We start from the raw sequence: 24,805 nt of genomic DNA on the forward strand, positions 1-24,805 counted from the left end.
AATCCTAGGTGCTTAAATAAGAAAAACCCTAAGCTCACGTAGGAGATTTTGAGCTTATGTATGTAACTCAACAACTGCCCCAAATCTCCACTGGTCTCACATTCCAGTATTGATATGGAAACAGCCTGTCATTTGTTTCAGGATGTCAGAATATGATTACTACATTTGTTACATCTTCCTAAAGAAGTCAGCTAATGGAAAATTAATGTGCCAAAAATAAATTACTGCACTCCTAAAAAAAACAATCCAACAAACAAAAATCCCTGATCCAAAACCATGACAATCATTACACAGCGGCTGCTTAGTGCTCTTTGTGTTGTCTGTTTTCTTCTTCACACTCCAGAGTGGCGACTAACAGCTGCAGAGCTGGAGCAGTGATCCTCGAGCCCTTCATTTCTTCAGCCTTAACTGGCAAAAACAGGAGTTTGAGGCTTTTTCAAAAAGCCAGGAAGCCCTTGGAACAGCCTGTAAATGGCAGACTGAAAGCTGTAAATCTCACGTACCAAGAGACGAGACGCTCCACCCCATGGGAGGGAGAAGCTCCTGCATGCACACAACAGGTCTGAGCAGAGCACGCAAAACCTCCAAGCTGCTTCAGGCACCAGGAGCATGGACCCCAGCATGGAGTATCTGACCTTCCCACCCAGACATTTAGCCACTGCATCTGTGTGTCTCTCCCCATCTCCTCAAAACCTGCTAATCACCCATCATTATTCAGTCTCAATGTCCACTGATATATTTGGCACTGAGAGTTTAAACTTGGACATGTCAGCATTACTTATAAGAAGAAGTTTGATCCTTAAATCTCTCTTCTTTGCTGAGTAGGGAACAGACTATTTTAACAGATTTTTGTCTTGGCCCTGAATAGCAAAAGCAATCAGCAGTCAGCCAGTACCTACATTTACATCTTGGCCTCTTATTATTTACAATATGGTGTTTTTTTTTTTTCGTTTTTTTTTTCCCTTAAATCTTGAAAAAAAAGTTTTACAGCCTCGTTTCATTTTTCTTCCTACTCAACTTCCCACTTGTAACCAAACCTTACACACTGCAGATATGCCCACTGCAGTTCAAAGGCACTGCCTTTCCATCAACTTTTTGGAAGAAGCTGTGCTAAAGAAAAGCTGTGGGATACAGAACCTACCATTAGAGCTCATTGAACTCTGAGATCTTTGCTCCAGAGATGAACCTAGAGAAAAAAGATGAGACATATATTCTGAGAGAAATGGATATGTGAATGTCAGTGGTATATCAGTTTCTAATCAATATTAAGCCTCTAAATGCCAAGATCAATAACAGCTGCAGGATTATTGCTGTCGCATAGTTTCTCAAACATATCAGCTAATAATGGCTTTTGCTGTGTGTTTTTTATGTCTAGTGGATGAGGAATCTCTACTTTCATCTTTGATATTTTCAATATTGAAATTCAAATATTCTCTCATGATCGGATGTCAAAGCCATGAGTAAGCTAACCCCCTAGCTGCACAGACAATAAACACACCACAAAAATCCTACACTCTTTTCAAAATGTAGTTCTGCAATGTTGAGTTGATGTGGTGTCAGAGGCTCTTTTCAGTAATGTAAGTGGTCAAAAGCTGTTGGTTTGGGGAAATGTCTGCCAGCAACCAAAGCAATACCACAACAGTTCAGCATGATACCTAAATGGGAAGAGTTGTTCTGTATCATATTGCTTCCTGTACCTTAAAGAATAGCTGGCAAATTGCCAGTGCCTACAGATCCTCAAAAATATGACAGCTGTATCTATCTGATTGAATCAGTTACTTAAGCATGCTGTTCTCCTGTGTTTTTCCGTATGGAGATGCTGACTTCGTGCATCTCACAGATATGTAAAACAATTGCATTGTCTGGTGAAGTTGTATCTTTGTTGTAGTTGGCATGGTATAGAAGTGGGCAGGGTTTAAGCAAAAGCGTAATATATTTTATAAGACTAGCCACTGCTGTAGGAAAAAAATTATACACTTCTAGGCACATGATTTTTTCTTTAGGTCTGAATAAAAGCAGCTGTATTGTTTTTTAAGCTAAATGCATACTGGGAATAACTAGCTTTAACTGGATAATTGCAATTGTTAGGCTGTCTGAGTGAAAGAGCAATTAGTTCCACTGGAAAAGGGATGGATCGTGAAGCTTCCAGTTTTTCAGCTGTAGAAACTTGGTACAGGAAATTTTAAGTGTTGCATGGTTTTGCTCCTTTGGCATACCATTCCTTGCAGTCTAGGTAGGTATAGGAATGTGGAGTTGCAGTGTGCCCTGGTTGAGAAGTGACAACGGTTTTTGTAGTGCTCCCAAAGCAGAAAAGGAAATGAATTTTATGTATTTCTTTCCTGTCTCATCTCTCATTCTGATAATGGTGCAGCTGAATGTGGGCTCTGTTCATCCAGTGTGTATGGTCTCCATTGTCACAGGAGCTGGAGGAAAAGACCCACACAGTAAACTCTCTTTACCTAATTATCACCCACAGTGCCAACTGCTACACAGTGGAGAAGGCAAGATTTCCTTTATTCCCCTGTGTCCTATCATGAGGGAAGAGCAAAGATTTTGTTTAATCACATTAAAATTTGGATTAAGGAATGAGCTTACTTTTTTTTTTTCTGAGAACAATACGTTCGTATACACAGTTTATAGCTGATGTACACATGGTGAGAGCAAAGACACTTTCTTTTATTGTTTTATTTAATAAATGTATAACAGGAAAACAGACATGACCACAATAAAAAGTGGGCAAGATCTTTAAAAATGAACTGAATTTACAATGCAATCCCCCTTTCTCTCTCACTTATTATATGTGAGTTTTTGTGACAATCAAAGCCTGTAAGTGATTGGGTTTTGCTCTGTTTGGAAAGTGTTTTCCTTTGTTGGCATTGAATGGTTTTACAAGAGAAAATAATGAAAGCAAATAAAACCTGTAACCATCCCCAGTGGGGCAGAAGTCAAACGAAGAGAAAGCTGATGTCTTTGAGCTGACTGAGCCACAAAAGACAGGTCTTAACAGAGTAAGGCATTCCAGAGACTGCGTTAGGGACTGTCAAACCTACCTCACTAACACCAATTAACTGGGAGATAGGGGGATCTTAGAGTTTGGATCAAAGCCTTTCTTGTCCAGATGAAAGATCACATCAGCTTTGAAAGAAAGCTCCAGATGTCTATGGAAAAAAAAAAAAAATCTCTCTTCCATTCAGCTTGTTTTTCAGTGAATTTTGAATCACTTTGTCAAGAGGAAGAAAATAACATCCCAGCTGGAGAATGTGTCAGATGTTTCATTTAAAACCAATATGAAGTCAGGAAGGTGGTAGCCAATTTAGGGGGACTGTTTGATCCTTTCCCAAGATTCCATTGCTTTTGAGGCAAAGCAATATTAAATCATTCTCCCTAATCAGTTCTCTATTTATGAACAAGAAATCGTCAAAAAAAAAAAAAAAAAAAAAAAGAACCACCCCAAATCACCAAACTGCATTCTCCTCCTTCATACAGGGATGTCAGGGATATCATGGTAAAAGCGTGTAGTATAAGATACAGCAAGCCACATCCAGGAATAATGACCTCACTGTGCTGTAACTTACTAAAAAGGTTACAGTGGTTATCAAGCAAATTGGCTTAATAGCGTTCCATAAAAAGTTATGTGAATAGTAAATTCAAATATATTTGATGCATTAGTGGATCAGAAAAACTTACGGGAAAACAGTATCTGACACCATGTTCATTGCCTCATCCATTCCAGGGAGCGTATAGATGAACTGATAGCTTCAGAGATTAAAACATGCCAGGGCTTCATTGCTAGCAGGGAACAGGCATACTAGGGAAAATAAAGGAAACACAAACAAACGTACTACATGACTTTACTTTGGGGACAGAAATTGCACGCTTGGTATCAGTGGGCATTTCGCCAAAGTAAGGCTGCAATGTGGACTCATCCTCTGGTTACTGGTCGTAATTCCCCGCATACATTTCTGTTTTAATTCTGAGGAAGAACATGGTAAGGAGACACGCGAATTTCTTTGTTATGCAAGAGGAGCAACAGTCTCAGGTTATTTTAATGTTTGTTAGGAGGGATTTTCCCGCAAGCTTTCACAGAGCACTTACAAAAGCCAAGATGTCAAGAAGAAATCGTTGGAGCAATCAAATTGGATCTACAGGTATTGAAATAAGAAGGTTTTGTAGCTTTGGAGAAAATATCCAACAGTTGTTTTCTGGTAGTTCAGGAATTAGTTTCACTGTGCTATACCAGCTACATTATGCTCAGAAATAATTTTGCCTCTGCCTGCTATGAATCTGGGCATTATTTTGACTGCCTGCAAAAATGTATTTACAACAAAGATGGGTTTATACCAAAGCCAAAGAACAAAGTACTCTGGGTTTCGGTGATGTACGGGTTGAATTCAGAAATGCCTTTCTCAACTTACTCTCTCTGAGAGGAACGGGAGGACAGTGCTCCCTGTTAGAATTCACCTGTGTGCAGTAATCTTGCTTGGATAGGGGTCAGTATGTCAGAGGCACATGCTAAAAACTGCAGAGTGGAAAGCAAACAATAGCTCAAAATAAAAGACCTAAATTTATGGCTCCTTTGAGCTGGGTGAGCATTAAATATTTGGATCAGAAATGCGAGGAACAAAATCTTGATTTTCAGCTTATTTTGAAAAGAAACAAACTTTCACGTACTGTGAACACTGGTTTATATGGTGTTACTGCTGCTCATTTTACTTTGATTTAACATTGCAGAAGCAGAAGTAAAAATATTCCACGCTCTTAAATACCAATAAAATGCAAGAATTATCTTATAAATAAAAAAGTGCGTAAAATAACAGACTTGGAAATATTCATATAAATATTCAGCTTTAAACAAACCAGTTGACTGAGCAAAATAAATTTATAAATTTAGGGGAGAATAACAGCAGGAAACAATGAGCATTCATTCCCTTTGGAAACCAAAGTGGATAAATAGGTTTAGTCATCTCTGTCCCAGGAGAGTCCCATAGTATGCATTGTTTTCAATGTAAAGTGCAAAGAATTGCATTGCATTTTGAATTCAATTTTAAAACTAATTAAAGGTTTGATTGTGCCACTTTCTCTGTGCTGGAATGCACTTCAATATGTACTCAGCTTAAGGCATGTGCTCAAGGAGAACTATTCCAGTACTTAATATCATTAACTATGATTTTATGTGCTTTGCTGGATCTGGGCCTAAATGTATAGAGCATATTACTCATCTTGCAAGTGAATGACAAGAATTAATGTCATCTAAGCAATTAATGAAATGGATTTACTCCAGATTGAGGTCATTATATCTCAGAGTTGCCTCCTTTTCATTTAATTTAAATATTCAGGTTATTTAAGTCAGATATGTAGGGTTATATGGAGGATTTCAGATTTTGTTTACAGAGCCACCAGAATTCAAAATAGCGTCATAAAAATATATTTAAAGGCCAAGTTAAGTAATGGGGATATTTAAAATCTGTTTTCATATTCTCTCCTGTCCACACTGTATTTTTTTTATTATTATTATATTTTAGGTTAATGTCATTTGCAATAATTATTTGCTAAGTATTTCTGAAGGCAAGCAGAAAAGCTAACAAGCAAGTGACAGTTCTGACCCTTTTATCAGTAAGGCTTCCTATCTTCATATATTTCCCAATGACTGAAAAGCTCTCTTAAATAAATATCTCATGCCCCCGTGTGGATAAATTGAGAGAATGCTGAATAAACCCTTTAAAGTTGCTTTTCTGTTTCTTTTTATTTCCATACAGCACTTCTTTTGCATACCAAAAGAAGAATGATAACCAAACTGCATAATAGCCTAATTTAGATATTTTAGCAACAATAAAGGTCTGCACATAAGTAAAATCTAGAAAATGCAGCACTGTTTTAGGCACTACCATGACCTAACATGGGAGAGAGTGCACAAAAATCTGATAAAAAATTACTCATTTGAAACTGCAATATGTATTGCATTGACCAGTGATTGGGAAGGCATTAGCTAAAACCCATCTGTTAATGACTAGTCACCTTAGGCTTTTAGGTATAATTTAATTAAAAATACAGCCTGAATATACCAAATTATGATCAAAATCATAGATTTAATATCAAGGAGGGGCTATGTGTTGTTGTGTTTTTCTAAACCAAAGTCTGGATTTTAGTGTCTTGGCAAAGCAGAGGTGTATCAAGAGGGATCTATTATCACATTTCTTCACATCCCACACTGAAAAAAAAAAAAAAGAAAGAAAAAAAAAGAAAAGAAACAAAAGACTTCCTACATCTGACAGATCCTATGGCTCTGCAATGGTAATTTTCTGGATTAGAACTGAAGATAACTCGGTATTCACAACAGAAGTCCATTCTGATAATTTGTGTTCATCTAGAATCACAGGCCTGCAGACATGTCCATTATACACCCATTAGTCTGCATGTGGAGAGAGAGGTTCCATTCCTTTTGGCCACAGACATACTTTTTGACCTGCAGTAAAATCACTGCAAGTTTTACTGAAAGATGTAAGTGGGGGCACCATGAGTTTTTCTAAATGCCAAGGTCAGTTACTTCCATCAAAATCGAAGGCTTCTGGGCATCCCCTACCTCTCAATTCAAATCCTTTTAACTCTCATAAATAGCTCCCCAGCTTTGCTGCCAAATTTGTGCTGTCTCCTCTCCCAGTTCTCGAGGTACAGTGGGTAGATGTCCAACTGAGCTTATTGTTAGACGCAAATTATTTATTTATTTGCACTAAATAATTGGCAAAATTAACTGTGGAGCAGAATATGGCTGTGATGCTGCAGCAGGCTACAGCATGACACTTAAATTAGCTACCTGCCGTGCTCTTCCTCTTTTGCTGTGATTACCTCCCTGCCACACTCACAACTAATCAAATTAACTGTACATCCATCTGTTCTGAACGAAAATCCATGGGACTGCTTCAGTGTGGGGTCAAGCCCAAGCCCTGTTTCTGCATGCGATGTACCATGCTGACCTCCCCTCAGCCTTCTCTTATGGCCCCATCCTGTGCAGCAGACTGGTGAGATGGACCTTAATTGAGAAATTAATGTACAGCAGGAGGCAAGAAAGAGAAAACAAAAGATGTGAAAGTGGGAGTCATACAGCTGTTTGCCATACCGCGATGTGAAATTGGTCGTCATTATGCTCTCCTGTGTCTGGACAAATAGTTGCTAAATTAAACAGTCTTTAAAGAGACAAAGAGAGGCAGATGACGTAGATGACATAGCACCCTCCTCCCTTCCTCTCCCCTCCACCCTCCCAGCTCGTAAAGAATGGCTTTAATTTTTTCTACAAAAACAAATGCAAGAGTATATGGAACTACATGCCAGAACTAGGTGACTGTTATCAGTATCTCCAGTGATGTACTGTTGTAAATAGAAAAATAAACAGCTCACTATTGTAAAAAATTACAGTGCTGTAAATCCACCCAGGGATTGTGGTGATATCATAAACTATAAGAGCAAAGCTCAAGTGGCCTTATACAGTCACCACAATCCAGTGATGGAATTATAGCCCTATAACTCAAAATTTACTTAGTTCTTACACTTTATAGAGAGAGGATCTGTGCTTTGGATCGACACCCTGCACAGACTTTCCAGGTTTGCTGTTCCCCTTATGCTCTATCTGCATCTGCCTCTTGCTCTAATTCCTTCACAGGCCCCACACAGCTCTCACTGCTCCTAGTGCTTCCCCTACCATGTAGCACCTGCCATCACAGCTCCTTTCCTACCAGGACTAAAACTCCTTGATTTTTGTCTCTGAGAAAGTCAGCACAAGGTGCAGGGAACTGAATGGCAAACAAGCTGGCTTGGCATCTGATGAGGTTTTTGAGGGATGATGTGGTATTAAACCTTTCTCCAGTACGTGCTTATCTGCTGCCCAAGCCAATACATCAAGAATTAAAACGTGACTCTTCAGGCCACTGCCAGCCCATCACAGAATTGTTGGGCATTACTGGTAACTCCAAGCAGCACTGACAGATATTCTTAACTCATAAATTTGGGACACATTGTGCAATGATTTTGAAATGCTACAGAACAGATAGTGCATGAGCTCCAGTACTCACTTGCACCTTACCACTTGCAGTTTTCCCATTAGAAACCGATTGTTCCTGTGGTCACACCACAGAGACCAGTGGATCAGACCTTCACAAAGATCTCTCCTCTGTATTTCAGATTAACAGGGATGCACAGACCATTAAAAAATAAATAAATAAAATAAATGAGGAAGTAGTGTAGAAGAGTGACTCTTTTTTCACAAGAACATAAAAATGTTGGTGCTAAAGCAGCCAAACTCTCCAGCTAACCTACCATGCTATCTCAAGCAGTATCCGGCAGCACGTTTCAAAGAAAGTTGCACAAAATCTGCAATAACGGAACAACTTTCTGCATTGTTAATCTTGTCTGTTTTCAGTCAGTTGGTACCCCTCTCCCCAGGCCTCACTTCAGTCAGCTGAGAAACCCTTTACCCTCTTCTGGGAGGTGGCCCTGACAGGAAGCTTGTTTGATGGCTTTCTGGCTCCTGGCAGGTTTAATTTCCTTCCCAGGTGAGAAAGAAAATAAGAGAAGTCTGCCCAGAAGACTTTTTCTGGCTCCATCTTATTTGATCATCAGCAGAAGGAGCTGGCAGGCCTCTGGAGCCATCAGACGGCCTCTTGGTGGCCTGGTTTGTCAGAGGTGAGCCCAGCCCTGCCCCGAGGCAGGGAGACACATGCCTGAAATGAAGCCTGAGTGCATCCCACCTCTCTCCATGTTCAAAATGGTGGCATGGAGACTTCTTGCCCTTTTGAGCTAAGTTTGCGAACAAATATTTCTATGTAAACAACAAAAATAACTGCCAGTCATGGACCATGACCCCAGTGTGATGGCTGTGCTGCTTCACCTTCCCTGTCATTTTTTCACAATGTAAAGAGATGTTACAGACCTCATGGCTAACACTCAGCTCAAGGTTAACTGATGGCACAGTCATCTCCTTCGCCACAACATGCAGAGCTCAGTACTTCCCAGTGAGATGCTACTTCCCATCTCAGGATACTGTCTGACATAACTGTCATAAAACAGCAAGGATGAAAAGAACAGGTTTTTCTCTCCCCCTTTCCCTTTGAAAAGCTACAATAAGAAAAAGAAAGAAAGAGAAGCTTTATTTCAAACAAGCTAGACCTTCTGCTTCCCCAGCTTTGTTAGCAAAATGCTTGCAGCCTATGTCTCACTCCAGGAAACTGGGTGTTTAACTTTTTTTCTCTCCTAAATTGCCTACATTTTTTCCTAAAGTGAAAATCAGACATTGCAACCACAATTCAGATAATAAATAGTGTAATCTTCATGCTCATCAATGCTTATGTACAAGGCATAGGGGAACCGTTAAATGAGCACCATATTTCTAGGGGGAAAAAAAAAGTCATTCTGAAAAAGGGAAGAATACGGAGTAAGGGCATCTATATCTGTAACACAGGTTCCAAACTGCAAAAGGAAAGGGGGAACTTAGAATAATAAATCTATTAAAAGTCTCTTGGTTAATAGTTAACTTGAATAAAAGCTATTAATTATTTTTTAAAGTCTTGAAAGAGTTTTTAAGACATAGTTTAATGTTGTTGGCTTTTTTTTTTTTTCTCATGTACTTTCCGTTGCTGCCTGTGGACCATAGACTTAATCAGATTTCTCTTTCTTCTAAGACTTTATGAAGTCTTTCTTGATTTGCAGCCAACCAAAGCACTTTTAATAATGTATGGTAAAAGAGTTTAATTTTTAATAGACAAGAATGGGCTAGAGCTGCTACACACTGTAGTAGATTGGTAAGTACAGTATTATACTCTGCAGAGTAGTTAGTAAAAAAGAAGAATGCATTTATATCCCAAATGCTATTTGAATACATGTTTATTTTATTACTAACACCAATGTATAATTGAAGAACCTGTCTAACCTTAAATTATCGTTCACACCTTTTTTTTAACAAGAAGATAAAGTTGTTTTCAGCTTGTTACCTTAATAACTCAAGCCTTTTATTGTTTTCTGTCTCCCATGCTGTTCTGCTGCTCCAAAAGCTCAAGGAAAATAAAAACATTAAAATGTGAAGTTACACATTCATATTCCAGATTTAGCTAATCAAGGTGTGAAATATCTTCTGACACTGTAGAAAGATTCATAAGGCTTTACCTTAAAATAAGATTATTTGTACCATGATGTTTGCATGCATTTGCCTTTTGGCTACTACTACCCAGCTAACAGGAAAGCTCAGAGCGACATGAAGTTGAACATTATTTTAAAATCAAAGGTCTGATTCTGCAAATCAGGGAGGGCAGTTTCACAAAGGATTTTTTTTTCTTACCAAGTCGTACTTCACAAAAAAAGGGGGCTTTCATAGAAGAGTAAATTCCCCTATTTTCCTGCAAAATCCCAAAAGCTAAACTAATGCCTCATTAATAAAGATAGAAACTATCACTGTGCCCACAGTAATTGTACAGATTTTGAGTCTTTACACCTGTGGTATTTCACCAGAGTCATTTCTGATTTAGTACTGGTTTCCTAATGAAATGAGGCAAATCTGTTTCTCTGTGCAGAAGTGTGTGTCTGTCAGTGACCCTTGATAACTTTCAAATCTCAAGCCAAGTTCAGTTTGGCAGGGCAGAAGTCTCACCGAAATTCTTCTTCATGATAACATGCAAGGCGAGAGAGGACAGACATGCAGCTCATGCAGGGATCCTGAAGTAAGGCTAATCCTTACTGCACCTTGGAGAATTCACGCTAACATTTGCTCTTTAGTCACAAAGTCAAGGGAAACCAAGCTTCACTGGTTACACTGATCAGTGAAATATTTATTCTCAGTATGAGGGAGAAGCCAGGCCTGTATACATATACAATGTCAGGATACTGACTGCAGTGGAGGTATGACTACCTGCTTAGATCCATAAATATTATGGGCAAATACACCTCGGATTACATGCCAGAACTGAAGCACAACACAGCAACGCCTGCACAAACCCATCATTGCATGCCATAGGATGGGTGAAAAACAAATGGAATTGTTTGCCAATTAAAAAATGTATATATTTTTAAATCTTCTTAATTCAAAATGAGCCATAGAATAGGTCATATAATACATAACGGCAAAATGAATATATTATGAATGATTTATCATTATGGAAATGTGCAGATGCATATTGGTGGCATGAGTCATATAACATGCAATTTTCACACAATATGTTTTTAATAATAGATAAGGATTTATCAGTATATTATTATATGAAACAGAAGGAGCAATATTAAAACTTGTTCTTTCACTGGAATCAAATAACTTACAGTACATTGAGTTGCTTATGATGCTGAGCTACTCATACCATTACTACTAATTACATTTTAATGTCAAATTTTTAAAGTAGATATACATCAAGTCACTGTAGTAACTCATCACAGACCAAACTGAAATTACTGTTGTACCACTAAGCCAAAATAAATGCCCTTTCCCATGCCTACCTACACTAAACAGAGAAAAGAAAAGAAGCAAGCACTACCTTGTCCTAGCTTGTAACATAAACCTGTAGGAAAACTCTTTAAATTAGCCCTGTGAGGCTTATTTCACATGCAGATGGGAGGGCTCATTCCTATTTAACTGTCTGGGGAATTTTCAGAAGTTCAGTTATGGTCAAGTCCTCTCTGAACAGCCTGGTTGATGAGTGACATAAGATAGCAAGACAAAACAAGTCTGGGACAAGAGGCTAGGAACACTAAAGTTGTTTTCAACAGTACTCAGAGATTCCCATATGCCTTAACCAGACGTTTTTGTGGATCAAGCTGGAGCAATCCAAGTATAGACAGCCCTCTTCCTCAACATCATTTGTTACCACCAACAAATGTGTCTTCCCTCCCCAAATAAATCATTTTAATAGATCATGCCAGGACGCTTCAGCTGCCTCTGCTCCAAGTCAGCTTGGTCAGTTTACGCCACTACTGCAGGTGGTCTAAACATAGCAGAATTTGTAGTCGCAACGATGAGGAGTGCTCCTATTACCGTTTCCAGTACTTGAGCTCTAGGGTCTGATAATTCCTACCTCAGGAAAGGTAATGATCAATCATCATAGCTGCACAACTTGAAATTTCCAAAGAGTTCCTGTCATAGTGCCATCAAAGGCAAATTAACCCATGAGAAAGTACAGGGGATGTACACCTCTCTGACTGCCTGGCATGCAAAATGCCTGAAAAACTTCACTTTACATTGTCTTAGAAAATCAATATACATAGAAGACAAACTGAATGTCACGAAAGCCCGATACAGCTTAGACAACAGCAATAAATTTTCCTATTCTGTCTAGGGAAAACAGAATTTGTATTTGTGCCAAACAATGCAGACGAGTTTTTGGATCGTGCCAATTCCATTTATTTTAGAGATCAAATATTTCCACACAGTTAATTGAAAAGCCGTTGATCAAGAGAGGTTCATAATCCAGCAGCAAGTTAAAGGAAAAACCAATGGTAAATGACCACATGTTCAATAGATATTAGCACAGGAATTGCATGCATTATTGTTTTTATTGTTACCATTAAAAAAAGGAATTTGGAAAATCCATCTGTTCCCACAGATGGAAGCCCCATGACATGAGGCTCCAGAGAGTCAGGAACCCACCACACTCGGCCTTGGTGAAAAGAGACAACTGCTGCACCTGACCTGCCGGAGCACTAAGAGGATGTGGGCTCCTTTTAAGGTATTCTCCATTAAAATCTTCCTTTTATTCCCTCTGTTTTCCGATGAATTTGGCCTGGATTTGCAAATAGTTCAGGCACTCCCAAAACTCCATTTCCCCACCCCTACAATATTTGTTATTTTCCAGACACAAGAGGTCACTTACTCTGAGAGGGCTATCACCATGGAACTCTGAGGGCAGATGATGCTTTCTTACTTCCTACATAAATTTGTTTATGTACCCACATACAACTACACCTCATGAATCATTACTGGTCCAGTATCCTTTTCCCTCCATCTACCACACCACACTCCAAAACATCTTTTACAACGGGCTCGGAGAATGCAAGGGGAAGTATTGCCCCTGTGCAGAACTGTGCTTAGTTTCTCATCATACTCAATTTTTTCCGACAGTTTTCTGAAGGAAGTCCCAGATCTTTGAACCCAACCTTTTCTGCTGTCAGCCAGGGCCAGAAGGATTACATACAGCAAAGAAACAAAGAGGAAATGAATGCAAATAATGTCTCTAACAACAAGGGAAAGCTGAACACAAAAGCCAGTGACTAATTAAAATGTACTCTTCTCTCACATAAGCTCCTAATTAGCTTACTAATAACATTCTCATATGTTTTAACAATGTAATGGTCTCCTGCCACATAAAAAAATGGGCAGAATCTTTCACACCTTCTCCATCTGAGAAAATCTGCTTCCTTTTCACTTGCAGGTCTGTCAATGGTATTTCCCTTTCCCCTAGGGAAGGGGATACTTCCCCACACACGGTGTCAGGCAGGTTCACCTCTGATACCAGTAGCAAGCCACAGGTCCCCATACACAGCTCACCTCACACAGCTATGCTTACAGATGTTATCTCTACATCTGGCTCCCAGGTCAGCACTCTCATCTGGTTCATTCTGTAGTCTCAGTCCTACTGGAGGAATGGGTGGCACAGCAAACTACAGTTTGGCATGGCATAACAAAACATAGACTTCCAGACGAAGTCTAGTGGTCCTTGTCTTAGGGATAGGATTACACCCGATCCCTGAACTCATCCCTCAGAATTCAGAGAGAACTCAAGACAGAGAAAACTCAATCCAGGCACACCATTTGCCTGGAACAAACATGAAAATTATGGCAGGTGGACTAGCACTGAGGCCAAACTGAAAGAGAAGTATTTCACAGGAATTACCAGGTAAGACCAGTCACACAGCCTTTCTGGTCCGTTGTTTACTGCTCTCTCATGGTAACATGCCAGATGCTTCACTAGAAAGTACAAGAGTTAGGTAGTAGGCATTGTGTAGCATGTCCCAAGCCCCATCATGTTATCACAAAATCACAGAACGGTTGAGGTTGGAAGGAACCTCTGTAGGTCATCAGGTCTAATGCTCCTACTCAAGCAGGGCCACCTCGAGCAGGTTGCTCAGGACCATGTCCAGAAGACATATCCTCTTCCCAAGAAGGCTTCAAATTCCCTCTAAAACTGCTTACTCTTAACATCTTCAAGGAGACACACCCAACACATTGTCATCCTACCCTAGATGTTCCCCAGTAACAGGAGGAGCTTACTGTTCCTTGTGCTATTGGATAAGGATTAAAGTGTGGGAAAGGAAAAGATGTTGTCATTTCTCCTGAGGAGATCAGCCATTGGAATTTTTTCTTTTTTTTTTTTCTTTTTTTTTCTTTTTTCACTTTAAGTGCCTCTAGTACAGAGTTTAGGAGGTATGGTTAGTGTTCCCTGTTATGTCAGTCAAGTTACAGTAACAATCATCTCAGAGAAGTTTCCAACACTTGACCTGCAGTCCGAAGGGAGGTTTGAGTATCTTTTTAGCTCTAATACAAAGCAGTTTAAGGCCTCTAGGATCTTAGTCTCAGAGAAGCTAAAACAGAAATTACTCCATGCATGTCACACAGCTTTAAACCCATGGAAACAGCCAACTTAATTCTAAAATGAGGTTATTCACAAATGCTTCAGCTTTACAGTGCAGTAAATGCTATCAACTTGTCTAGAGTCCAGTTTTCCAGCATGAATATTTATCATGAGCAGATTTCTCATTATGCAGCTGATTTTAAATATTAGCATATGAGATTTAGGCAGTTTTTAAGAATTTAAGAATAACAAATGGAAGAGCAACAATATGCTTTCTTATGGCAGCTTGGCTCACCAGCCTATCTAGCAATCAACTCAGTGTGTGCCTTAAGGGCACATATAACATGCAGCCTGAATCACCTTCCAGGACAGAGCATGCACAGGTGGTCCAGTGCTTTCACTGCATGCAGCAAAGTGGCAGAATCCTTTTTTAAAACTACTGTTGGAAATTTTGCCCTAAGAATATAAATCTAACACAACCTTTGAAATTTCTAAAACCTTAAATGATGGACAGGGTTTTAAAAACACGTTCCTAATTCAGTCTGAATGCAAATTAACATGTTTAATTTAGAGCAGAGACACTATGTATATCAATAGATCTCATTCATGTATAATGTCTTTTATGTCTCTCTTGGGAGACTCCGTCAAGGGTGGAGAGGCCTTGCAGAGAGATCTTGACAAATTAGAGGGCTGGGCAATCACCAACAATGTGAAGTTTAACAAGAGCAAGTGCCAGATTCTGCACCTGGGAAGGGGCAACCCTGGCTATACGTACAGACTGGAGCATGAGAGGCTGGAAAGCAGCCCTGTGGAAAGGGATCTGGGGGTTCTGGTCGATGGCAAGTTGAATGTGAGCCAGCAGTGTGCCCTGGCAGCCAGGAGGGCCAACTGCACTTTGGGGTGCTTCAGGCACAGCACCGCCAGCCGGGTGAGGGAAGGGATTGTCCCACTGTGCTCAGTGCTGGTGCGGCCTCACTTCGAGCACTGTGTGTGGTTTTGGGCACCACGGTGTAAAAAAGACATAAAACTATTACAGAATGTCCAAAGGAGGGCTACAAAGATGGTGAAGGGTCTGGAGGGCAAGATCTATGAGGAGCAGATGAGGTCCCTGGGTTGGTTCAGCCCAGAGCAGAGCAGGCCGAGGGGAGGCCTCATGGCAGCCTGCAGCTCCCTCACGAGGGGAGCGGAGGGGCAGGCGCTGAGCTCTGCTCTCTGGGGACAGCGACAGGACCCGAGGGGACGGCATGGAGCTGGGACAGGGGAGGGTCAGGCTGGGGGTTAGGGAAAGGTTCTGCACCCAGAGGGTGGTCGGGCACTGGGACAGGCTCCCTAAGGCAGTTGTCACGGTACCAAGCCTGCTGGAGTTCAGGATGCATTTGGACAACACTCTGAGATATATGGTCTGATTTTTGGGTGGTCCTGTGCAGACCCAGGATTTGGACCTGATGATCCTTGCTGGTCCCTTCCAATTCAGGATGTTCTGTAATTTGATGATTATATAACCTGATCAACAATGTCCATATATAGCACTTGTTTTAAATGTCCCCATATCTAAAAACGAGAATTATATGGTCCAAAAGGACCACTGAAGCAGAAGAATGCATACATGGAGAAAGGTTCCTTTCATAGTCTTTCTGAGGACACTGATACAAAAGAAAGAGGTGTTTTTTTGTCTACAAATAGAGATAGAACATTGTGGCTGTTGTCTCTACTGTCATGGCTCTCAAATTTAGCTAATTAAGACATATTTCATGCAAAGAAAATAATTGTAAAGTCAGCGTGTCCCTAACAAGAAGCTATGTTGATTAAAAAGGTTCGCACAAAAAAATTCCCAACATTCTTCAAATATATTCAAATTACTTCATTAATTAATATTAAGAATTGAAGCTTTTGAGATTGATGTCATAGGAAACAATGTCTTTTTGTTTTCTGATGATATAAAATGATGGCAATTTGCTTTTCTGTACAGATTCTGAGCTTTCTAACTGAGCTCAATTTGAGAAAAATGGAAGTCATTTCAACCCAGAAGTTTATTCTACTTGCTTTAGCTATGGTGGTCTTTCTAACATCGAATACTATGTGCCTAGATGAACTGATGAAGTCCAGTCTGCAGAGCAGAGAAGATGATGATGATAACTATTACAAGGTAAGATTCGTATTACTAAGACAGTATTCGGGGGAACTGTAGGTCAAATCCTGAGTACTTTGAATTTTTTGACAATGGCTCTCTTAACCTCTTTGCACAGTATTTGGCATTACAGCACTAGCAGTATGAAAGAGGCTTGTTGAGAAAATTTTCGGGAAATTCATTTGCTCTGACACACATACTGTGTAAATCAATTCGTGTTTCAATTTTCTTGCAATACAGCCTTGCGATTAGGTTGAGACTTTTTCTGAAATGTTTCTTACTTACACAGTGGGGCCTCAATTAACATTCCTGTCAGGCATTTTATGCACATAATATAACAAATATATTATTAATCCAGAATTAATAAAGGCATGCTTGTAATACTCAAAGAATAATGATAAACAGAGAACATTATAAATCTAATAAAGTTAATGTTCTTAAATTCTGCTCTGGAAATTGACTATAAAAATATCTTTGCAGGGTTGCACATTTATTATATCTCAATAGATGCCAAATCAAATTTGCACAGCTCATCTGTATTTTTTTTTCTTGTCTGCCCTGCAAATACTTCCTGGGAAGTGAGAGCCAACTTCTCTTTTTGTCTTATTGTCATTGGTGTAATAAAGATCCCTCAAAGCAAAATACACCTTTAATTATTTTAGTGAAATCCCCTGGTGTTCAGATCTCTCTTCAGGTTCACAGGTGCAATCAGAGGCATAGTTTATTTGACATTTTAATCATGGAGTATGAACTAGAATGGTTCGTTCCTTGGTGGTGGGGAAACCACCAAATGTGGATAAGAAACTGAAATTAGGATTAGTAGCATTTGTGTCTTTAACTGAAGTAGAAAATCATATTTGTACATGTTTGCTGCTAAGGCAGAGAAATTTATTTTTGTCACAAAAATCAGAATGAGTTATTTTCAATACACCCAGGGAAAGAACACTGATATATAGGAAAGGGGCAGGTTGATATAGTTATTTTGCAGGTAAAAGCTGCACTTTACATCGTATGAGAAGTAACATACTGAGCTCAATTATTTACTGTAGCCACAGAAGTTAGATTTTGTACTGGTTGGCTCTGACAGCCCAGGAGCAACTCATGTATCTTGCGTATTAGTGGAGGATTAAAGTAATTTAAAGCTCAGGGCAACCTCTGTGCTACAAGGCCAGAACAGGTTTGAGGTGGACTTGACCCAAATACTTTCCGTTCATTTTGCTGGCTGTTAGCCCATTATAATCTTGGGTCAAAAGCACCCACACAGTGCTTAGGAAGAAGTGAGACATACCTCCAGGTGGCGTGGCCCATCCTCCTGTTCATCTGGACCAGATGAGTAAGAGGTTGTATCTGTATCAAGTCACTAAATATAGCCAGCATCTTCTCCCCTAGATCATCTTCCCCTTCAGCCAGTGATATTCGCAAATGTGGACCTGACAACACCTGTCCACACAAAACTGATGGCAGAGTTACCAACACCTATGCCCAGAATATTTCCAATTTACTCTATTTGAACAGTTGCAGAAGCTGATGTGAAGTGCTCTTGCAATCAGAGGACTGAAAAGGTATGCAGGACAACGTCTTCAAATGAAGTAATCCACACTAGAATGGAGTTCAGCAAATACAGTTAGAAGCATTAGATAACAGAAAAAGAGAAAAAGAATGTTACACAGCAGATTTCTAGGGAGATATGAAAATGAATACCTTGTCTGATTGGTAGCTGAAATAATACGCTATACAGATGCTCGTATCCTTTTACTTTTTCTTCAGATTAAAGACAGTATCTTGGAAGAAAAACAGAGGAGTCTGAATTTTGAAGAAATGAAAGACTGGGGATCAAAAAATATCATTAAAATGAACACTCCTACAGTAAATAAAGTGCCAAATTCAGTTGCTAATTTACCTCTTAGGTTTGGAAGAAACTACCCAGAAGCAAGAAGCATTAAACCAATTGCTAATTTGCCTCTGAGATTTGGAAGAGCTTTTGGAGAGTATCTACCTAGGCATGCTCCAAATTTATCACAGAGGCTTGGGAGATCTCCACTTGTTAGAAGTTCCATTCAATCACTTCTAAATTTGCCACAGAGATTTGGGAAGTCACTGCCTGTCAGTCTGTCTCAAGGTGTCCAGGAATCTGAACCAGGTAACAATAAACAAGTATTCAAGCCATTTATTAAAATGTATATTAAATCACAAGTTAGCAGTGATCAAACACAACCAGCCTTCCTCAAGGGATATTCTCTAAACATTTCAATATGAGACCAACTTGCCAAAAGAAGGATTTGCAGTTCATGAAATCAAAAAGCTTCATCACAAGAACTAGTAGAGAATCTCTATGAAATCTTTGCTAATGAGAAAATACCAAATAGTCAAAGCCAAAAAGCTCGTATGAGAAGATTAGGTTTGGCAACACTTTTTTAGATCAGGTTTCATTTTGAAAAGTTTAAAGCTTTGGTGAAAAAGGTTCAGAATCATTAAAATATCCCATTTCAGCACTATAAAATGACCAAAGAAAATTACTTAAAAATTACTCTTTCATTTTCTAAATGTATGCAAATTAGAGGGGAAAAAATGAACACTCAGTTGCAGCATTTTGAAATGGTCAGAAAAACTTGTTTTTGATTTTTTTGATTTTTTTTTTCCTGATCCAAACCTATTTTTTCAGATTCTCTTACTGAGGTAATGTTTGAGATTTTGATTTTTCATTCCAAGTTAAGATGAGAAGTTTTTTTGATGTCTCAAAAATTTTCTCAAGTTAGGAAAAATATTTCCTGCCCTTTCTAAGAATAATTTTAAACAGTTCATCAATAACAGTCCTTCTTTTCATAGCTGCTGTTTTAAATCTGAACTGTCTATTTGTTTTGGAACCATGTTTCAGTTGGCTAACCCTGACTTGCGTCTGCCACATGCATAAAGTGGAAGTTTAGGCCAGGAAAGATACTTGATCTATCAGAAGCCAATATTCCTTCCTATTTAACTGGATTTCTTTTATTCTTTACTCACCATCTAACCTGACTATTATAGATTTTGTTTTATTTTTCTGATATTTTTAGGGATATGAATTTAAACAACTACATTAATATCGGAATCAGAAGACTGAAAGTGAAAGACTTGGAGAAGATGCAATGTGTATTCAAAACTAAAAGTCATGAGAAGAAACATATATGAGAACTGAAATGCAAACCTGTCTTCATGTTTTAATGTATGTATTCTATACAAATGATTGATGTATAAGGCAATGATTGTAGTGAGTGTTGTACTAGTTTACTTCAGTGGCAGTACAGTATAAATTCTATTTACTTCTGTGCAACTGATATCTTGTTGGTTGTAAAAACTAATTTCAAAACAATAGCTGTATAACTGAAAGCATTTTAAACAAAATTAAAAGAAACATAGTAAAAATAAAGAAGCATGGTACAAATAAAAAGAATTCTACTGTGTGAATAACAAACAGATGCAGGACCAAAACCACTGGTACCTTTTTGTCATATGTAGCTGAAGAAAATCAAGTAAAATGTAGAGAAAGCACTTTTCCTGTTGTTTATGAGTCCTGCAAGATATAAATCTGAAAGGCAATTAGTCAGGAAAAAAACAAGCTTCTTGGACCCCCACAGAGGAATAACATCTAACCAAAGTCATACTGTAATGCAATTACCTTGTTTTTTATATGTGAGATAATGTCCTCCCTAATGTCCTACAAGATCTGCCCTGTGGGTGTCCTGATTCCTCTGTTAATGTGAACAACATTACAGTTACCAGATACACATGCAGAAGGGGCTCCTCCATTATAAGCCCATATTTCCATTTCATATTTCTTATCAAAACATTCTCTTCTAAGTGGAATATTGTTTCTTTAGGCTTCCTCCAAAATTTCAGTAAGTTTTCAGTAAGTTTTGAAAAGAAACTGAATTTGTCCCCGTTAAAGGGAAGCCAAATCTGTTGGAGTACACCCAAGACCTATGGGATTCTTCCTTCTAGTCCCCAGAGGCCTCAGCTAACCTGATGCCAGGTCCAGCCAGTGGTGGCACTGGGCATCCCCCAAAAAAACACACAACACGTATACACTATCTATAGTCAGTATAGCTAACTGTCAGACCAGACAGCAATGCCTTTGCATACACCACATACACACCAACAGGGCTCACACAAACTTGCAAATGGCATGATCCTGTTTTCACTCACAGGTTAATCAAACTCAGTGCTTGCTAGCAGATCTGTGAGCAGAATCTCCCTCCAGCAGCTGTTCCAGACCTGTGGTCCCTCCAGCAGCTGGTTCACAAACCCCTGGTCCCCCCCAGTGTCCTGACCTATGCTCTGGTAGCCAGCTGCCACACCTATTCTGCTGCTCACCAGCTAGTCCAGCTTTAAGTTCGTATTAGGACTGCACACACACATAAAAATGAGTCCCATTAGATGTTCAGACTGTCTAATAGCCAGTGCCCAATCAGTCTCTCCCATTGGTAGCCCTCAGGCCTGCAAATCCCTTTGAGCCCTGGTCTCCATCTCAAGAAGCTGGCACTCAGAACAATCTACTCACCACATAGCCTAGCTTGAAACTTGCTAGTCATGCATACACAAATGCACACAGACCAGAGAGCACACTCATACAGGAAAACATACAGATATTAACACAAGGATAGGACAAACCATGATGATCAGGCACAAGACATGACCAGACAAGCACAGTAGATTGCTTGCATGCAGCCAAATTCCTTTATCCTCCCTCTTCTCCATTTTCCCATGCATGTTCTTCCGCCATCTATCTTGACCCCTCCCCTTGACTGTCTTTGGCCCTCCCCTAAACCGTCCCCAAATAAGTTCAGCACTTTCCCACATCCCTTTAAAACATCCCATAGTAAGTTTTATGTGATCCCCCAAGCCCTTTCAAAAACCCCATCTTAAGTTTGCTCTTTCCCATGAGATCCATGATAGCCAGCTACAAAGCTCTGGCTGAACCTCCATGAGGCGTTGAGTGGTTCTTTAAGGCCCCATCAATCACTGATCTAAAAGTTCTGCTCTTTATTACTGTTTTGTTATCTCCTCTTCCTCAGGGTTTGGATACTGAGAGTTTAATTTATTACTTCTCCTGTCTCTTGTTTTAGCCTTTTATGCTGTATAACCAGTAACCAGATATCCTTACATTCCACATATCTTTAGAAGACACCCCCCCGAAAAAAAAAAAAAAAGGAAAAAAAAAAAACCATGATGAAATTGATCCTTTTTAATAGAAAAATTCATAGCTGGGACATGGCCTGAGCTCTGCCATTCCTCTACAAAGTTAATATGGCTACTTGAAAGACAATACTAATCAACTGGTGGCTGAAGAATCTTATTCAATCCGAAGTAGTGAGACTACAGTCCTTAGAATATCTAGTCTTGATATTCATTCAGACTTGAAACATCAAAGAGGTCAGTCAAAAAGATTATGAAAGGAATTGTGCCTTTTGAAAGTAGAGGCCCAAAACAATCTTTGGGCTTCTCTCTAAGTCTCAGAAAATACTTTACCTAAGAAGTATTGGTGAAACACCAGTTTTGCAGCGTGACACGTTGACACTTGGGCACTGCTGCCAGTTCCATGCTGAAGGATGCTGGTTAACACATTGTCTGTATGGGGGAAAATCCAGGCCCCAGCCTATGAAGCAGAAGTTTTTTCATCGCCTGCCACCAGGACAGGACATTATTCTTTCTGTAATCAGGAAAACTGCGGAATTTCTTAGTGATTTACAGACAAATGAACAGCAGAAGGAAATTCCCCGAACTTTGTGTTCTGGTCCTGCAAACCTCACTGCGTATCATGTGAACCGAGAGCAAACAAGATTTGTGAGAATCCCTGAGCAGCAATAGGAGCTGCTTTTTTAAGGCACATATCACCTAGCAACAGGGAAGGGCTATACATCAAATGGCATTAATGATGGCTGCTATGGGACGAAAGGAGGAGCCCAAACATTGGCCCAGCAGCAAGTACAGTTAGGTTGCCCTCTTATTGCAAGCTCCACAGCATGGACACAGGAGATGGCTTTTGATTTATTTTCCTTCAGCAGAGGAAGAGCTAGGTGAAAAGTATATAAAGGAGGAATTATGCTACGCTGTGCAAAATTTCTGTTTGGTTTGAGAGCATGTGAGCCAAGAAAACAATCACTGGATAGTGCAATGGGAAGCAAAGGGGTACAACAGGCAACGTATATTGCTATAGCTATTACTCACCAGATTATTTATTATCCAAATACAGATATTATTCATGAATTGGGAAAAAGCAAGGAAAGGACTAAAGTAAATCAAGTGACAGACTATCAAGGCTTACCGGCATGAATTCTAGTAGGGTTCAGGAGCTCCCAGCCTTCCCTGCCATATACATAATATTTATGTCTGTTATTAAAGCCTCCATGCAAAAACAACACCGGGCTTATTTTAGATTCTGACTTAAGCTTATAGAGAGGACAGCTGACAATCTACTGATTAATTTAAAAGTCTGAGTGCTCATCATGCGGTTGATTGCAATAAATCATTTGGACAGATGTAGTGGAATGTAAAGAGTGTTTTACTCTCAGAAGGAGCTGAAGACTTGGGCATGTGGCATTACAAACTCCTATTCCTCTGTCAATTTTCCTTCACAGGGGCAGGAAATCAGTCTCTTGCAGTTCCAAAGACCTAAGGTGCCAGGCTAGGCTGGTCAGTGGAATTGAGATCATTTCTGTCTTTATACTTAGAATCTGGCACACAGGTACATGATCAGTTTGATCAGCTCTGACTGCAGGCTCTTGGCAATAGGAGCAGCCCTGTGTCTCTCCACCCTATGACCGTAATATCCTGCCACATCTCTAGTGCCAGTATGAGCCATCATGAAACTGCATGGATGGAAACTAACCCTACAAAATCCCCGGTGCTTTGTTTTTAGCTAGCTCGGCTTGCATTGCCCCATAATCACCAGTGGCAATCCAAAGGAAAGGGGAAGGTTGAGCTTAACACAGGCAATTTTTCAATCTTAGTTTCGCTTCAACTGCTTTTGCAGCTGCCCACTGCATTTTCTTCAAAAGATGACAAGTGTGATGGCCTTGGTCCAAATGCTTACAAAATGACAGGCTACTAGAAATTTCCAGACACTGAACAAGACATTTTGAAAATTACCCCCTCTTGAAAAGTAACCATTAACAGGAGTTGGAAATGTTTTCACTAGTGACAGTCACTGAATTACATCTAGCACAGATGCATGGGCATCCATAGATATCCAATTTGCACTTGTGGATGTAAAGTATAGAGGGGCCTCAGAATACTTATGAAAAAGAAATCTGTACCATTAGCAAGGGGAATAGAGGCTTACAGGATCCTTATGTGTGTTTTAACTCAAAGAATCATGGACAGTGTAATTTTTTTTTCTTCTTTTCATATCTGTGCATGTGAATCCTATGAAGTAATTAGCTAGAAGTTCAGTTGTATGACCATAGGAAAGCATAATCAAAATTACAGGAAAAGCTACATAGACCACTGCTTCTTGGGCAGTGAAAGAAATGATCGACAGGGTAAAAAATAAAGAACTATAAAATCATGATTCATGCATAGAAGAAGAATAGAAAACTATTTTATTTCTGACAACACAAGAACTAAGTGAATCAAAAGAAATTATGAATGAGAAGCTTTAGTCTAAACTAAAGGAAGAGCTTTTGCAAACAGAACACAGATATGATGGACTTCATTGCCACAGTATGCTGTGCACTGCCAGTATCTGCCACCTATCTTTGGTTTCTGCCAAAGACAAGGTGCTTGGCTCAGAGGAACTTCTGTCTTGGCCAGTAAGGCCATTCTGGTTTTGGAGGCAGTCTGACAGCAGCTCCTGAATAAGCTTTTGCCTGAGTTGCAAACAAAACTATTGATATATCCAGGTCTGATGCAATCAGCTATACCTTTTGGCAGGCTCTGAGCTTAAACCCTGTCCTTTTAGAGCTGCTGTCAGGCAAGGGTTTAGGTAATCTCAAAAGAAGTTTTGCCTTGTTTAGGTGATACACCCCTACCTTTTGTCCCATCCACAGTATGTACCTTTTTCACTCACACAGCATGTGATGGAGAAATACTGAAAGATGGAGATATTGATTGCTTTGGAAGGTGGATCCTACTTGTGCAAGAAATATAGGAAGGTCTGCTACCGAAAACA

At 39.6% G+C, this 24,805-nt stretch overlaps 1 protein-coding gene across 2 annotated transcripts; it reads left to right on the forward strand.

Annotated features, from left to right (window-relative positions):
* The first annotated feature begins 3,865 nt into the window (after window positions 1–3,865).
* NPVF (neuropeptide VF precursor) lies at window positions 3,866–20,357 on the forward strand. Of its 2 annotated transcripts, none has more exons than XM_083822576.1 (5): window positions 3,866–3,988; window positions 12,570–12,692; window positions 16,504–16,680; window positions 18,430–18,802; window positions 19,713–20,357. In XM_083822576.1, exons 2-5 carry the CDS (start codon window positions 12,675–12,677, stop codon window positions 19,718–19,720), a joined length of 576 nt encoding a protein of 191 aa, XP_083678702.1. In that variant the 5' UTR covers window positions 3,866–3,988; window positions 12,570–12,674; the 3' UTR covers window positions 19,721–20,357. The 2 variants fall into 2 exon arrangements, with proteins under 2 accessions (XP_083678702.1, XP_083678703.1); XM_083822577.1 differs by having other exon boundaries at window positions 3,957–4,148.
* Window positions 20,358–24,805: the final 4,448 nt, after the last annotated feature.

This window comes from Anser anser (genome assembly GCF_964211835.1).
Source record: "Anser anser genome assembly, chromosome: 2".
NCBI classification, from domain to species: domain Eukaryota; kingdom Metazoa; phylum Chordata; class Aves; order Anseriformes; family Anatidae; genus Anser; species Anser anser.

Coding starts and splice junctions, on each gene's coding strand:
- NPVF (XM_083822576.1), top strand. Junction 16,681..18,429: donor ATGATGATAACTATTACAAG/GTAAGATTCGTA, acceptor CTTTTTCTTCAG/ATTAAAGACAGTATCTTGGA.